The 17,083-nt window shown below is 48.0% G+C and overlaps 1 protein-coding gene across 2 annotated transcripts in view; it reads right to left on the bottom strand.

The window, feature by feature from the left end:
• Window positions 1-17,083, bottom strand: part of LOC115860494 (AGBL carboxypeptidase 4) — a 1,403,751-nt gene that overhangs the window by 136,271 nt on the left and 1,250,397 nt on the right. For both annotated transcript variants that reach the window (XM_060305765.1, XM_060305756.1), the window contains exons 7-8: window positions 13,429-13,518; window positions 2,640-2,754 (exon numbers count right to left, since the gene is read on the bottom strand). In XM_060305765.1, the coding sequence (XP_060161748.1) occupies window positions 2,640-2,754; window positions 13,429-13,518 (205 nt within the window). The remainder of the gene's footprint in view (window positions 1-2,639; window positions 2,755-13,428; window positions 13,519-17,083) is intronic.

Below are 17,083 nucleotides of genomic sequence, written 5' to 3'. Positions count from 1 at the left end.
AGGTTCTGACAAGCATCCTTCCTTCGCACTGGCCGCCTTCTGTCCTTCGCTCCTCCCCCCGACTCCCTCTGGCTTTTCCTCCTGTACTCACGCTAATCGGACTAGGTTTTTATTATCTGCGAGCAGAGAAAGCTTCAGAGACCCTCCTCCATAGAGTTGCTATGAGGATCAAATAAGTGTGTGAACGCCTGACACACGGTGCTGGGTGGCAAGCGGAATTCTCGTAGTGGCCTTTCCCAGATTGGGTTTCAGAAACCCTGAGCCTCTGGGGACAGGGTAGTGGTGGAGCGGTTGATGGGCTGGAGGGGTAGCGAGCTCTTTAGGAAAAGGGTTCCTTTGGGCAACACTGGACACTATATTCCCCTCTTGGGATTCCTGTTGAAAAGTCTTATTGTGAAAGAACTTGTTTAATTTTGCTTAACTCTGTGTTTCCCAAATTCACTTGAACTCCAAATCTTTCTTCCCCCATGATGCCTGGACAAGTCCCAGCCAAACCACGGGACACCGTGCTGGGGCTGGCCTACAGGACCTCTAAGGCACCTTGAAGTTATCCATCTGGAGTCTTGATCACTATTTTTTACATTCTCCCAGACTTGAATGGTGAATGCTCATGCTAGGCTCTTTGTTGCTACTCAGCTATTTTAGCAACAGGACTAATGCCTGTGGTTAGAGATTTTCTTCAACTCTCATAACGAGAATCACACATTCTCACTAGGAGAACACGGGGCTTTTAAACTTCGGTACAGAACCGTTTCTGAGGAGTGGAGCTCTTTTATCCTGAAATCCCCAAATCACAAAATTTGGACAGTTTGAGGGCATGTAGGAAGCAGCCAGCTTCCCAGCACCAGCCCCCTGGCCATCTGAAGCCCAGGGAGGGGAGGCATTTTGGCCAAGGTCACAGACCTCTTTCCAACTGGTCATCCCGGGACAGCAGATGATGACATAAATAAGTGTGTGTAGTGAACAGTCCTGACCTCTCTCTGACCACGGCCGCTCTTGTAATTAAACATAAACGTTAACATCAATCAAATGGTCCTTCCACCAACATTATCACTAACAGTGTATTCTGTCCAGCGAAGGTGGGAAGGCACTGCTCCCAGGCCTGCCGCAGCCATAAAACCTGCCAGGGCTAATGAGCCATCGCTTGAGCCAGTTAAGAGAGGAAGCAAAACTGTCTTTAATTAAGGCATCATGCATCCCATGGGTTCTCTCTAACTCATACCCAGGGGTACTGGGAAGCCCCTGTGGACCCAACTGTCACATTCTGGGAAAGCATGAAACCAGCTCTGTTTAAAATGGGCCTGATGGGATGTCAGGCAATGTGGGTTCTGGTCTGAGCTCTGCCACTGAACTTGGGCAAGTCCCATCTCATACCTGAGCCTCAGCGCCTTCCTCAGTAAAGTCATCCCTTTCCTTCTCTCATATCCACCAAATTCTTTTTGAGCATCTACTATGTGCTGATCCCTGCTGACAGGCACCGGGGACACAAGGACCATTAAGGCTCAGTGCTTTCCCTCCGGTGACTTTAGGACCAGTGGGGTCCATGCAATAGGATAAGACATGTTCGGTAGCCAGGCCTGTGGGAGCTCAGAGAAGGGAAGGACCAATTCTGTTTGGGGGTTTGCAGAATGTTTTCTAGAAGAAGAGGCATGAGCTGAGCTGTGAGGAAGGGTTAGTGAAATGAGGAAGGGACCAGGAGGTTCTGGACAGAGGGTCTTTATGAAGGTAAGGTATCAGGCACCAACAGGACCTGTGTAAGGAACCAGGCCTCCCTTAGAGTGAGCAGAGCAACAGTTCTATGACCAGAGGGTGGGAGGTGAGGCACCAGGTCACACAGAACTTTGTGTCAAAGCCGGGGAGTTTGAATGTTACCTTGAGAGTTGTGGGACTAATCAACTCTCAAGCTGTATAATTTAGGCAGTGAAGTTAGACAGTCAATGATTTACTGGTTGTATGACTTTGGGCCAGTCTGTTGCCTCAACCGTGAAATAAGGGTAATAACACTCTCAGAGGATTCAATGTTCTCTCAGCAGATGGTTCCCCGGGTAGTGGAATTTTCAGCTGTAAATTATGGTGCTAAGCCAGGAGAAAGAGCTCAAGATGTGAGTACCTGAGTGAGTGTGGGGCTAGCCGGTATGCCCACACCAAATCAAAATGCCGTTCACGTGGTCTGGGTTGCTACTCTCGTTCATTAATAATCTCCAAGAAGAAACCCGGAAACAAAACAGTAACCCTTATCACCAACATATGATATTCTGCAAAGCACGTTCATTGCCACCTTTTCCTTTGATGCTCAAAATGCCCTGCCAGGTAAGTAATTATTGTCTTAATTATGCAAGAGAAACTGCAATGCATCAGAGAGGGAAAGTGAATTCCCCAAGGTTACGCAGGAAGTAGGTGCCAAAACTGATATTAAGTCCCCTGATTCCTGGTCCGGCAAGCTGCCCAGAAAACTCCAGCAAGTGACCTCAGGTGACTGTGAACGAAACAGCCAAGGCCCATTAGTCATATTCTCAAGGACCAGAGTGAAACTTCCTCTAATGAACTCATGGGTCGTCTGAAAATTCTTCCTCAGAAACCTATCCCCTTTTTCTTCCTGCTTCCACACCACCATCCAAGCATTCTCTCCCGTCCCTCACCTGTAATTGCCCAGGTAGACGCCATCAGGGTTGAGCATGGGTGCAATCTTGAAGACCAGGTGTTCCCGTAGGGCACGAGCAATAGGGTGCTGGCTTATGAGGAAGTCAATGATCCCTGGAGAAAGAGAAGCACCTGGGTTAACCTCAAAGCGTTTCAGGAAGGAGGAGCACATTCCCCTCGGCTGGGAAAACACAGCTCAACAGGTGATTTGGGCCTATGTTGTTAGCCACTGTGAAGGTACGGCTGTGGACTAGGTGTTGCCCAGTGAACTTTACAAATAATATCTCTGTTTCCAAGAGACAGTTCAAGATGTAATATTGAAGTTCATGGGCTGGGGGAGAGCATGTCTTGCTAAAGAGCACAGGGTGGGCCTCCAGGAAAAGACAGCATATGAGCTGTGCCTTGGAGGGGCCCCTGCGTCTTGACAGACAGAGATGGGGGAGAGGCAGGATAACTCTAAACAATAACTTTAGAGCTGCTCCCTAATGGACGCGCTGTTGGCTAAAGGCTGCCATCAGATTGGATGACGATGGAGTCAGGGACCTTAGGGGTCTCAGTCCTCAAGCGGCTGATGGGTGCACCGGGAAACACAAAGGAGAAGTCACAAGAGGACAGGGAGGTTTTGTCAATGCCCCCAAGCCTGCCCCTTTCCCCACTTTGAGGGTCCTCTGTTCCCAGACTCTGGGGCTGGCTGCCCTCTCTGCTTTTCACCGGCACCAACAACTACCTCGCCTTCAGGTCACCAGATTTAGAAGAGTTGAATTCTCCATGACCCGCCTCCCACATTCAGGGGGTCTCCAAGTCTCTTCCTTGAAGCTAGCAAATCTGCCCCTCATCTCCATCCCTCTGCCTCTCTTCTATTCTAAGCCACCATCATACTTGGCCTGGATGAGAACAACCACATCTGACTTAGGTGACAGCAGCCACCTCTAGAATGAGCCCTCATCACTATAGCCAGAGGGATTGTCCTGAAGGGCAAACCTGACTCTGTCACTGCTGTCGTTGATATCCTGGCGATGGCCCACATATATCTACAGGAGAGCGGGTGAGAAAACAAGAACTGAGTCCTTGCCTTGTCCCTCCTTTTCTCCACATTTCTACTTATTCATCAGAGACCCGAGAAAAGTAGGCTAAATGGAGCTCTGGCATTCCATGAAATTCCTGTAATGCTGGGAAGAGATAGGAGAGTCCAAAACCCTCCCAAAGTACAGAAGGAGAACTCCTCTCCTGCTGGAGAGAGCAGGAAAGGCATCAAGGAGAAAGAAGCTTTTGAGCTGGGCCCTGAAAGAGAAGTAGGTTTTGACAGCCAGACAGGAGGAAGCAGCGGGGTAACTAAGAACGAGCCACAGGCCCAGCGGCAGGCACTTAGCCCTTGGAATGAGAAGTCGCTCAGAGGCACATTCAGAGCTGCCATGGCCAGTGAGGGACATCTTGGGCTTTTCATTAGGCTGGGGCTGAGAATCCACGGGCAGCCGAGAGCCAGTTGGACATCATTTACTTCGCCGCCGAAGCGGCAGTCGACCAGATGCCCTAATTTATTTGTTGGTCTTCATATGAAAGCTGCAGTTTGCCAGTAAACAGGCAGGGTAATGATGCCAGGCACCCTTGTTAGGGGCTAGTAATTGCTTAATCTGTCCACTAATTGACCCTGGCTCCTGGGGCAGCCCTCCGTCAAGGAGCCAGCCTGTGCTCAGGGCCTGGCCGTGCTGCCTCAGAGGATGGCTTCTGGAAACGGAGGAGCTCATTGTGAGCCATCCTCCTTCACAGATGAGCAGGTTAATTGGGCTGCCGATGAGGCAGCTAATAAAAGGATGAGAGGAAACAACGCCAGACCGGAGGCTGCAGCCACCCAGAGTGAGTATGGGGCAGGGAAAGCAGAGGTTTTAGACTCATTTCTTGGCTTGAGGTCAGATACTGTTCAACAGGAGTCTTTCCTATTGATCAGGAAACTAGGAGGAGATCTTCCACTTGTATTTGGTGTGGGAGGGGGTGGTAAGTGAAGAGAAGTAGGAGGAGGAATGTCGGAGAAAGTCAGAGTGGAGAGGAAATGCCATCCCCCACTATGGGCCCAAGCACGGCATGGACCGAGGAAGCAGAGAGCGTGTGGACCTGGGGACCTGCCTGTGACTCTTCACCGGTTGTTAGCTTTCTCTGACCAGTTTCCTCGTCTTGATACAGAGGTAACAACACTGAACCTGGAAGACTGATGTGGGACAGGGTTAGAACCCCTGCCTTTTGACTGCCTGGCACAGCGCCTGAACACTGTGATGTGCTCTCATAAACTCACTCGGATCAAAGATTGAAAGGCAGTGGGGTAGTAAAACAGTAGAATGCAGTTTAGAACCAGGAATCCTTGTCTGTGAAGCTGACTGACTATGGGATTTGGGGACAAGGATACTCAATTGGAGAAGCCAACAAACCAGCAGTTAGAGAACTGGGGTTCTAGTTTTGGTTCATTGATAAATTTAGAAGAAAGAATCCAGGGGTTCCCAAGGATGCAACCCACACCAACAGCCTATGATTCCATCTACTTCATTCCTCTCCCCCAGAGTAGCAGAATTCTCATCTGTTAAGTGAGGAGAATCATCTCTCTCCTGCTGGGAGACATAATCCACCCCCTTAAAATCAGTCTCTGTCCCTTAAGTAAACAAGTTTGCAGGTCCTTTCCTTTGAACCGATGTAATCAGGAAGGTGGAAGAAAGCAGGGCTGGAGGCTAGCGAGGCTGGAGGAGAAGAAGGAAAAGTGGCAGAGGATCTGAAGTGAAAGCTGGGCGGCAGACCTCACTGCCCTGCCAACCTCGCCTGGCCACGATGACCCTCGCCAGGCAAACCACAACTGAACATCCATTACTGTTATCTCTCCCAGTATACTTGGTTCAGCGCGAGGCACACAGCAGGTGCCTAATAAATGCCTATTGATAGATTGGTCCCAGGAATTCATTCAACCTTAACAAAGTACGGTAAGTCCCCTACATTCGAACTTTCAAGTTGCGAACTTTCAAAGATGCGAACGTGCGTTCAAATGTCCAATCACATAAGTTAGTTCACGTGCACACTGTCATGTGCATGCATCCTCTACAAGTAGTTATGCTTTTGTATACTCTACTGTACAGTACTGTATAGAGTACGGTAGTACAGTATCTTTATTTCAGGCTAGATTTGCAAGAGGATGACTTCATTGAACTTGCTGTGTAACATGAGGAGCTTACTAATGAAGACCTGATGGAACTGGAGGCCCACAGAAAGGACAAAGAGAGACAAGAGGAAGAAGAAGTAACTGAAGAACCGAAGAGATGCATGACACAAGAAATGGCAAGGGGATTTTCTTTATTTGAGGAGGCACTGTTAGTTTCTGAGGCACAGGACCTGAATGTAGAATGGTACATGAAGGTTGCAGCAACAGTTCAGAATGCAATCCAATGCTACCATGTCATCTATGATGAGAAGAAAAAGAGCTACTACCCAGACATCACTGGATCATTTTTTCAAGAGGGTAGATAGAATTGAATCCAGCAAGGAACCAGAACCTGTGCCATCAGCGTCAGGCATGAGTGACATTGCAGCTCGCCCTCCGTGTCCTATCGCTGACGATCCTTCAGCTCTACCATCTCCCAGCTCCTCTCCCTCCTCCAGTCAGTAACTCTTCTTGCCTGTTCACTCAGTGCCAGTCCCTGTATGCCAGATGTTGTACTGCACTACTGTACTTTTCAAGGTACTGTACTGTAAGATTTAAAATGTTTTCTTTATTTTTTGCATTTGTTTGTTATGTATTATTTGTGTGAAAAGTATTATAAACCTATTATAGTACAGTACTCTATGGCCAATTGTACCCAGTTGTGCCAGTTGGGTACCTAGGCTAATTTTGTTGGACTTATGAACAAATTGGACTTACGAACGTACTCTCAGAATGGAACTCATTCATATGTAGGGGACTTACTGTAGAGGGTTAGTTGTGCTGATAATCACTCATTGCACAAACATTCGCAGGGCCAGGTCCCTGCCATGAGCTCGGCATTCCAAGATGCGTGAGAGGTTCCTGCTCAAAGGGTGCATGGAGAGAAAGCAGCCCCCACTGTACCCACTGGCAAAGGCTCTGGTGGGAACAGCACAGGGAGCTCTGGGAACTCAGGGGACTCCTGACCCAGCCTGGGGGTCAGGAAGAGGCCATGGCAACTTAAAGGATGAGTAGAGTGAGCCAGATGAAAGGGGTGCCAGGGGACAGTGTCCCAGGGAGGGAGGGTCTTACACAAAGGCTGGGAGGTGAGAAAGAAGACAGCCTGTTTGCTAGAGCTCTTCAATTCCAGGGGGCATAGCTTTGTAATTAAAGGCACAGACTCTGAGGGACTTCCCCGGTGGTGCAGTGGTTAAGAATCTGCCTGCCAGTGCAGGGGACACGGGTTCGGTCCCTTGTCCGGGAAGATCCCACATGACGCGGAGCAACTAAGCCCGTGCACCACAACTACTAAGCCCACATGCCTAGAGCCCATGCTCTGCAACAAGAGAAGCCACCGCAATGAGAAGATTGCACGCCGCAAAGAAAAGCCCGCGTACTGCAACAAAGAGTAGCCTCCGCTTGCCGCAGCTAGAGAAAACCTGTGCGCAGCAACGAAGACCTAACGCAGCCAAAAAGAAAGGAAGGAAGGAAGGAAGGAAGGAAGGAAGGAAGGAAGGAAGAAAGAAAGGAAGAAAGAAAGAAAGGCACAGACTCTGAAACTGGACTAGCTGTGTGGTCTTAAGCTCTTGGTTCCTCAGTTTCCTCTTCAGTTACGAAGAAAATAATAATAATAACTACCATGTGAGTTATTGTGAGGATCTCAGTGAGTTAATGTTAGCAAAGTGTCTGGCACATAGGAAGTCTGTTGTTTACTCGTTGCTCTTATTTGGTTTGGTTGAAGGTGTGAGGGTGGGAGGATGTTGAGAGAGAAGCGGGAGAGGTAAGTGGGGACTTGTTTGTCCTGCTGAAGAATATAAAGGGCACAGGAGAGCCATTGCAAGGTTAGGGTCAGATCTGGGCTTTGGAGAGTTTCCCCTGGCTACAGCATGGAATGTGGTTTGGAGGGAAGTTATAATAATGGACAGATGTCCCGAAGGGTGACAAGGTGGCAATAGGGGCACAGACCTAGCAAAGTGCCAGCAAACATAAAAGAGGCCTGCAGTCAGGAGGCAGGGTCTGACATGGTGGTGACCTGCAGGGGCTCTGCAGTGACCAAAGCCCAGAGAGTCACGGGGAAGCCGCTGATGGAGGGGAAGCCGTGTGGATAGATGATGACACTGATGACAAGACTATTTGTCTACCACCCCCAGGAGCATCAATAATCTTGGCTTAAATCACACAATCTTGGGGAAAGGTGACACCAAAATGACTGAGATTAAGTTTCTGGCCCCTGGCAGAATGGTGCCTCAAAATGGAAACTGAGTTCAGTTTTAGAAAAGTAAGGAAAGTCATATTTCCAGTACCTCTGAGTTTGGGGGATTGAGCTTGCATCCGCTGTGCAAATCTGTTTTCTCTCCAGCCTGTGAGCTCCAGGAGGGCAAGGACAGCTCTACATTTTTACGATGATTTTGTCAGTGCCTAGCTCAGCACTGGGGCCTGGAAAGTCCTCAATAGATATATGAGAAAGGAATGAATAAAATATGGACCAGTGATGGGTTGACCTGTAATTACACTGGCTCTGTTTTGCAGACAGGGAAACAAAGTGAGGGTGAGACACTTGCTGAGTGTCTCACAGGGGCCTGGCTGGGATTCAGGTCCAGTTCTACTGGCTTCAGAGTGGTGCCCTTTCCACAAAGCCAAGATGGAAAGAGCCAGGAGTCTATTTGCATGTGATGTGCAGGATGATTTGCATATATGCTCACATGATTTTTCTCTAGAGAGTTCTGTATAAGGTTTACTGTTGCTGTTTCCGGCTAATAGGCAGAATACAGTGCAATGGGAAGAGCCCAGGCTTGAAGCAAGACAGTCGGCTGGGGTCTCTGCTGGGCTCAGAATGTGGGTCACGTGGCAGGAGCCACTCTAGACCCCACCCTGACCGTGTACCAGGCCCCTGTCTGCCCTCAGCTGAGCCCAAGGGCCCCGAATTATGGAATCACAGGCAGTCTCGCCCTGAAGAGACTGAAGTTCACAGAATCTAAGTTCTTACCCTCTTATCCCCAACTCTGCCCATTTCACAAATGAAAGGACAAGTTTGGGGAAGCAAAAGGCCCCGTGACAACCCCTTAGGGATCCGGTTTCGGGCATCTGTGAGGCTGTACGGGCGAGAGGGGGAAGGGGAAGATGGAGAACAGGTGAGGGAGAGAGGAAAACAGAGTTGGGGAGGGGAGGGAGAAAGGGGCATCGGTCACCACCTCACTGTGGCAAATGCTGGGTTGTGCTGGGTCCTGGTGTCCTGGTGGTTGTGAGTGTGTGTGTGTGTATTCCCCGCCTCCTCTCCCTGCCCGCACAGGACCCCCCGGAAGAGTGAGCTCCCAGAGGGAGGGCCTGGTGGGCCCCTTGGCACGTTGAGCAGGGCTCCCTGAATCCTCACAGCAGCTCCTGGAGGACCACGTTGCTGCCGCATTTTATAGGCAGAGAAACAGGCTGCGAGAGTTGAGGACTTGCCGAGCGAGGGTCCCCAGAGCGGAGGCGAAGTGGTAGGATTCCGACTCAGGGCTGCTCAAGTCTAAAGCCTCAGCGATGCACACGCCCCTGCTGTCTCCTGAGGGTGGCACACCTTCCACGGTCGTGTGGCATATGCATGGGCTTAACCGATTCATTTATGAACGGTCTGAAGGGGCAGGCGCTCTGCAGGTGGGACTTTTCAGTGAGCCATGCGCCAACAACTCCAGAAAGCGTCAGCGCAAGAATATTCACTCAACCGGAGGTCGGAGATCTGACGTGCAGTCCCGGCCGAACTTCTGACGTGCTCCGTGGTCTCCCACGTGGGTAAACGAGGAGGGTTTAGCTAACGGCTCTCTTGGGAAGGAGGCCAGGAAGGCAGGGCACGTGGTACAGGAGTCACATGCCTGGGTTTGGGTTCCCAGTAAGGATAAGAGGAACCATCCTGGGCACCTGCGGATGCTCCATGAACGCTACTTCCTCCCCTGCGAATAACACTTCTTCAGTGCTTACTGCATTCCAAGTACCATCTTAAGTATTTTATGGTTATTAACTCATTTAATCTCCACAACAACCCTATGAGGCAGGATCTCTATTATTATTCTCCTTTTGAGATAAGGGGACTGAGGCAAGGAGAGGTTACAGGACATCCCCAAGGTCATCCTGTACCAAGTGGGGGAGCCGGGCTTCAAATCCAGGTGGTGTAGCCCCAGAGACAACAGCTCACACACACTCTGCTACAGAGCCACGTGGGAGTGACCTTGACCTCCCACACCGTAGTTGGAAAACAAGGACAGTTTGGCCTCCCAGAGGCCAGGAGCGGGGTTGGGGGCAGTAGAGGGTGACTGACAAGCAGCCGTCTCCCCAACATGCAGAGCCTTGAGGAAGTCACAGCCCCCCCCGCCCCCACCGCCGAATGCCACCCCCGCCAGAGCCCTGCCACGACAGGACTTCACTCTACTCCCAGCAGCAGGTGCATCAGCAGCTCGGCCGTGAGAACCGAGGTCCCAGCCAGATGGGGATGACCAGGCCCCAAATGTTTGTCCTCCACTCAAGGTCACTGAGCCAGTTAATGGGGAAACAGAGTTAACAGAACCAAAGGTACCTCGGCAATCAATCTTCCAGGCCTTAGACCCACCCCCCTGCCCTCCCCAGAACAAGGTGGGCTGGGGAGGGGAATCCAGCTGAGGGCTGGGTCTAGGGAAGAAAGCCCTAGCTGAGCCCCACGGGGCCGTGGTCTGGGCTGTCGCCAGGGGGCTGGGAGGCCCTTGGGGAAGACCATGCCTCAGTTCCTCATTGGCGAAGTGGGGGAATCCTGCCTGTCTTGAGCTGCCTCAGGAAGGGTGAATTGTGTGTCTTAAGTGGCAGTTACAGAGATAGGGACAGAGGAAGACCAGGTCTGGGGAGATGGGTCCCGGCGTCACATCCGCCATGAATTAGCTGTGTGATCCTGGGTCAGCCACCTCTCTCCCCTGAGCCTCCCAGTCTCACATGTCAAATGTACTGGTTGTTGTGGGGTGGCCAGAACACTCTGCTCTTCCAGGCAGGAAGCTTGGCCCTCTAGTCCTTCTAGGCCCCCTCACTCCTCCAGCAAAAGAGCATGCACAGGCTTGGCAGACCCAGCCGCAAAGCCCCCTCCTCTCTTTACTGGTTCTGTGAACTGGAGGTTCCTCTTTCTGGACTCAGATTTAGCATCCGAGAGCCAAGACAGCGTTTGTTCCTCACAACAGCCCCATGAAATGAACAAGACAATGCGCATTTTACAGATGTGGAAAATGACACTCTGAGATCCAGCCCTGGGTCTCAAACAGCTAGGTTTAAAGGGAGAGCAACAAATATAAATCAAATGCATAACAGATCAGGGCCAAAAAGATGACCACTGGGTAACCCACAAGGCAGGCACAAAGCAGGGGGCTGAAGGGAGTGGGCACAAAACCTCCTAGGCAGAGGGGCAGCAGGTGCAAAGGCCCAGTGGTGGGGAGAAGACTGTCCAGGGATTAAGTTGTGTGGAGCTGGGATATAATGAGGCCAAGGCCCCCTGGCAAGGGCCACACCATGGAGAATTGTGAGTGTCATGCCAAGGAGTTGGGAGTTGATCCTGAGAAGGTAGTGGGAAGGCATTAAAGCCTCTGTCAAGGAGCGAACATTGACTGAAAGCCTCAGTGATAGACAGCACTGAGTCTATCGATAAACTCAGCACCATCCAGGGTCAACAGAGGGAGCACCTGGGAGCTTCTCGACTTCTCTGTGCCTCAGGCCTCCTCTGTAAAATGGGATAGTGACCCTACCCTGTGTCTGCTGCCCACAGACGGGGTGGGCACGGAAGTGTGGGCTCCCAGGGATGAAGTATTGATGGTAAGGCTACTGTCTTTTCACAAATAAGGACAAAAGAGTTGCATCTGATCAGCTGGGGAACAGGCTGCTGCCAAGTTTAGTAACTGACAGATGGCTGCCAGTAAAGAAGTTGGTCCAAGCAGGAGGGCCCTGCGAGAGGTTACTGCAAGGACAGTGCGGGGAAGAAGGAGGCTGGAAGTGAGAATGCCAAGGAGGCAGCTAAGGTGGCCGGAGCGGGGAGTTGAGACCCCCCAGCCATGCCTCTGAAGAGCTGCTTGTCTTTGGGCAATCACTTCCTCTCCCTGAAGCTCAGGCTCCGTGTCTGAAACCAAGAGGGAGGAAGTGGTGCCTAACCACAGCCTTGTAAGGAGACGAACGGGGAAAATAAGGCCCATATGTGTTTGCAGAGTGCCTTAGAGTTTACAAAGCAGATTACCTGCTTCATCTTCTCAGATCCCATGGGGAAGGGGGTGACATCTGTTGAGGGCCTGCTGTATGCCAGACACAGGACTGGGTGTTTGTTTACATTCATCTCATGCCAGTTTCATAACAGCCTTCCCAGATACATATTGATATAATAATTTATTTTACATTTGAGGAAACCGAACTGCTGGGAAGTGGCCGAGCCACTTGCAGAGCAATTGCATTCCACAGTTATACACCCTAGAAAAGTATCTGCACACGTGCACAAGGCCCACAAGGCGACACCTATGTATCACATTTGTGGGATACAAATAGGACACATTTGTATCAGCATTGTCTGTAAGAAAATACACTGTACACAACCTAATGGTCCATCTTCAGGAGAACGGATAGGTAAGTTGAGGTATAGACAGACATGGAATAGAATACATGATGAAAACAATTGAATGACAGCTATTCAAGTTCCAACACATACAGAATGATACCATTTTTATAAAGTTCAAAAACATGCAAAACTAAAAAATACATTGTTCAGGAATGCTTACATGTGTAGTAAAACTATTAAGAAGGACAAATACAAAATTCAAGCTGATGGTTATTTGTATGAGGGGGAAGGAAAGACAGGATTTAAAAGGAATAGATAATATTCAGCTTCTTAAGCTGGTGGGAACTTGGGCATTCATTAAATTATTATTTATACACTACTGAATACATTTATATTGCTGACTAATTGAATATATATGTGTATATATATACATGCATGTATATATACTGCTGACTATATATTTTATATGGATTAACTACTTAATAATAAATAAAAATTCAATTACAAACAGATACATTTGAGAAGAGAAATTACCTCTTACTTACCTCTGGTTGTCTGATATGAAGCATGCATTCCTTCTAATGGTTGGTACAGTATTTCAAAAGCTGTTTGTTAAGTGAATTATTGACTGAACGAACAGATAACTTTCAATTCTTACTTCCCCAGCCCACCACACTTCTGCCAATATATGATTTGACCTGGGACCAGAATTTTTATTGTTGGTGGTGGTGGTGGTGGTGATGATGGGTGGAAGGAGACCAGATTTATTCTTTTGTAAACCACTGGAGACATGTAAAACAAAGCTAGGAAGTGCAGACGACTCTATGACTCCCATCCTCAATCTAGCACATACAGGAGAACTCTACCTATTCATCTGTCTCTCCACCCATCCATCCATTCATTCATCCATTCTTCCATGCATACGTGTAGTCGATGAACATTTAGTGAAACAAATGCTAATGGAGATCAGGTGTAGCCTCTTGAGAAGTGAAGTAAATTCTCATCCAAGATAAGGACTCTGCATGTGACCATACTGTCCCAGAGGCCATCACAGTGCCCCAGATGGATGTGCGGGGGAGACACGGGATGCCCATGAGATCTTGCAACTTACCTTGACACACAAATGAAGAGGGTGTTTCCCCTGGGTGGATTCGTCCTGTGATGAATACCACCTTTTGCTCTGCCCCCTCCCAAAGGTTGTCTGTAAGATAAAATGGAAGTAGGTTACTAAGGAGGACAGCTGAGATGGGGAGTTGTTATGTATGTGTGTGGGAGGGGCAGGGAAAGGGTGCTTTACATTTATCTCTTAAATCATTGGGTTAAAACCACTAATTGTATTATGTTCCTGGTCACCCAATATTAAATAACTACATTTCTGTTCTTCTGTGCAATTGATCATATTAATGTTACAATCATCTGAAGAAGTCATAAGAGCAACGTCAAATCCCAGATCCACTGACCATGAAACTAGGCAAGTTATGTGTCCTTTTTGAGTTTCAATGTGTTAATCTATAAATGTGGATAGTTTCTTCATAGGGTTGTTGTCATAATTTAACAAGCTTACATATTGCCTAGTACACAGTAAAAATTTAGTAACTGATGGAGTAAAATAGGTAGCTATTTATATTAGTAATAGTAGCAGCTGCCACTTAAATAGCACCTTTTGTGTCCGGCACATTATACACATTATTTATAATCCTTACAGAAACATGACAGTTAATACTTCTTTTACTGAGACAGAAACTGGGGCTCAGAGAGGTTATATAACTTGTTCAAGTTCTACCTACAGAGCTACATAGGGTAGAGCTGAGATTAGAATCCAAGTTCTGTTTGGCCTTGATGAAGTAAGAGGGACCAGATTTCTCTCTCACCTTAAGCAACTAGAAGATTGGACAAAATATACAAAACAACTCTTTTCAGACATTGAACAAGACTAACTCATGAGCAAGACTAACTCATGAGAAAAGGAAAACTAATGAGGCATGCCCCATGACTGCCCTGGTTTTTTGCCTGGAGGCCCACCCCAGACCAAAGAGCAGAGAGAGGTATCCTCAACAGAGCATGGAAATCTCACTGAGATTGAAGTTCAGGGAGTCTGAACCAGGTGGTGGTTGTGGGGAAACTCTGTATATTTCAGAGAAGAGGAAGCTCTGTAGAAAAAGAGTTCCAGGAATCCATAAAGGGGTCCTCATGAGTCTTTGCTGGGTCCCAAGATGTGCGTATACAGGGTGAATCTCCATGATGTCATGAAAAAAACGACCAGGGAGCTGTGAACTGCACATTCTCAGGGCTCACATAGGGCTAGGAATCATTTGAGCTCCCACCTCCCAAGTGGAAGTCCGCATTGATCATTCAGGGCATTTGGTAGAGAATCCAGAAGAGCCAAGCCTTAGTGGTGGGGCTAAACCACCCAAGACTCACTCTAACAAAAATTTAAAATAAATCTCAGATGGATCAAGCTGAACAGCAACAACAACAAAATTGACTGCCTGCTACATAAAGTCCAACTGTCTTTAAAGGAAGACAACAAAATCCAGATATTCAACAATGTATAATTCACAATATTCATCATCCAGTAAAAGGTATTAGACATACAAAGAAGTAGAAAATTATGGGCCAAAGTCAAAGCCCATGCTTTTGCTGCCTCTACGGAAGTCTCATTTGTATAATAAAGTTTAGCATTGTGCAAATATATTATTAGACAAAAGCAGTAACCAAGAGTGACATTCCTAGAAAGGAGGGGCAGGAAGAGGGTGCTTAGCCATGGGCAGAAGAAGGACTGGTTGACACAGAACAGAACAATGACCTGAAGGAAATTCAGACATGAACACTGAGAGGCGTTCGATTAAAGGATCCCATCTACATTAGTGGACAATCTGGATGGAGAGGGGAGGCAGAGATCTTAAACTGGCTTTCTGCTTCTGAAATGCTAGGACAGGTTATTTGAGAATGTGATTCATGACCCCAACAATTGATGCACCAAGTCAGAGACTAAAATTAAAAAAAAAAAAAATTAACCCTATTATACCTGGATCTGAAAGCTTAGGACTTGCCTGGTCTATTGGGTGACCAGTTTTGAGGTCACTGCTTCCCTAATATTAGGTCCCTATAAGACAGCAAAACATATAATGAAGCCAAAATGCATACTTGAGAACTCACTCTGTTCTCGGTTCTGTGCTAAGCGCCTTTAGGAGCAAAGGGAGAGAGAGAAGGCTCACCTGCTCTTAAGAAGTTTATGGTTTAAAAGAGAAGTTAGATACCTGAACATCTCCTGGACTGAATACAAGCTCCTCAAGGGAGAAACTGTGACTTTCATGGTGTATGTTTAATGATTTTCCAAGGATTCTGTGTGGAAAGGTGGTCAGGAACTGGCTATTCAATTAATAAGTAAAACATACTCATACAGATCCTGGTTTATAAAGAAATTTAGACACACACTATCTTATTTAATCTTCATCATGCCTCTGTGAGGTGGACAGTATCAACTCCATCTTACAGGTGAGGGAACTGAGGCTCACAGAAGGAGGGGACATGTCCAAGGTCATGCAGTAGCAGTGGCAGAGTCCCAGCCCAGTGCCCCATTCACTCCCCTGTCTGTCTCCTCCCGGATCCACCAAGAGCAGTATCAGATTCTACATCTACTGCGTTTCCATCTACAATGTACACAAGGGAGTTTGGTTTCATCCCTTATTGCTGGTGGGAGTTGAGCTATGTCTTAGTATGTATATTGCTTTTTCACTTAAAATACAAAAAACAAAATGTCACCAAGCCCTTTTAAAACACACTAACACTGACCCCATCTATCCCAGCAGCGTAGAAATGAAAAATGACATTACCAAGGTCTCAGTGAAGGCTATCTTTATGGATGTCTCCCCTGACCTGGTATCAACTCAATTGCATTCAGCATTTCTGCTGACCACAGGGAAATGCAAAATGGGCATTCTATTTGCACACTCATTTTACTGAGCCCCTGCGTCTTCATAAAATGATAACGTGGGGCTAATAAAAATCAAGCGTCTCAGGTGCTAATATAAGCAAATGTTGACGCAGGCAGGTAACAAATTGCTTTGTCATTTAGGAGGCCGTAAAAGAGCGTTATAATCATCTTTAGGCAAAATGCATGGGTCTCCTTTGCTTAGCTTTTCACTTTCATTTGCAAAATCAGTTTAAGGTAATGTAGCAGCTCTGAGGTGGTGTGACATGGGACTTCCACTCCCACCCCAATCCTGTTACCGAATCCTCAAACTCGTGCAAAGCCAATTAAACATATTCTTGGTGGAGACAGCAGGGATGATGAAGGAAGTATGCTTTGAACAAAGCCAGGGTGGCAAAGAAGCTGAACAATGAGCCCAAGAGAAACACATAAGGGAGGGTAAAGCTGGAGGCCTTGGAGAGAGGCACACTCAGGGGTACAGGGCACCCTCAGGTAGAACCAGGACAGCCACAGTGGGCTCCCCAGTTAACAGAAGGTGTTTGCAGTCAAATGTATTTTGTGTAGCATCCCAACTCATACACACACACACACACACACACACACGAGCACTCCTTTGATAGAGGGATAATGTCCCTCTATCAGCCACCATTTCCTTATTCATAAAATATTTCTTGAGCACCAATTAGGTGGCCAGTCACTAGCTATTATTATCTTCATTTTACAGAAAACCAAAGCTAATAGACATGGTGACTTGCCCACAGCTAAAGGCTGGCAGAGCCAGAGTCCCCACCCAGGCGGTCTGACTCCACCTGTGTTCCTCCTCTACGCTCCT

The sequence above is a fragment of the Globicephala melas genome, chromosome 1 (genome assembly GCF_963455315.2).
Source record: "Globicephala melas chromosome 1, mGloMel1.2, whole genome shotgun sequence".
NCBI lineage: Eukaryota > Metazoa > Chordata > Mammalia > Artiodactyla > Delphinidae > Globicephala > Globicephala melas.
This window is presented reverse-complemented; position numbering and strand designations above follow the sequence as displayed.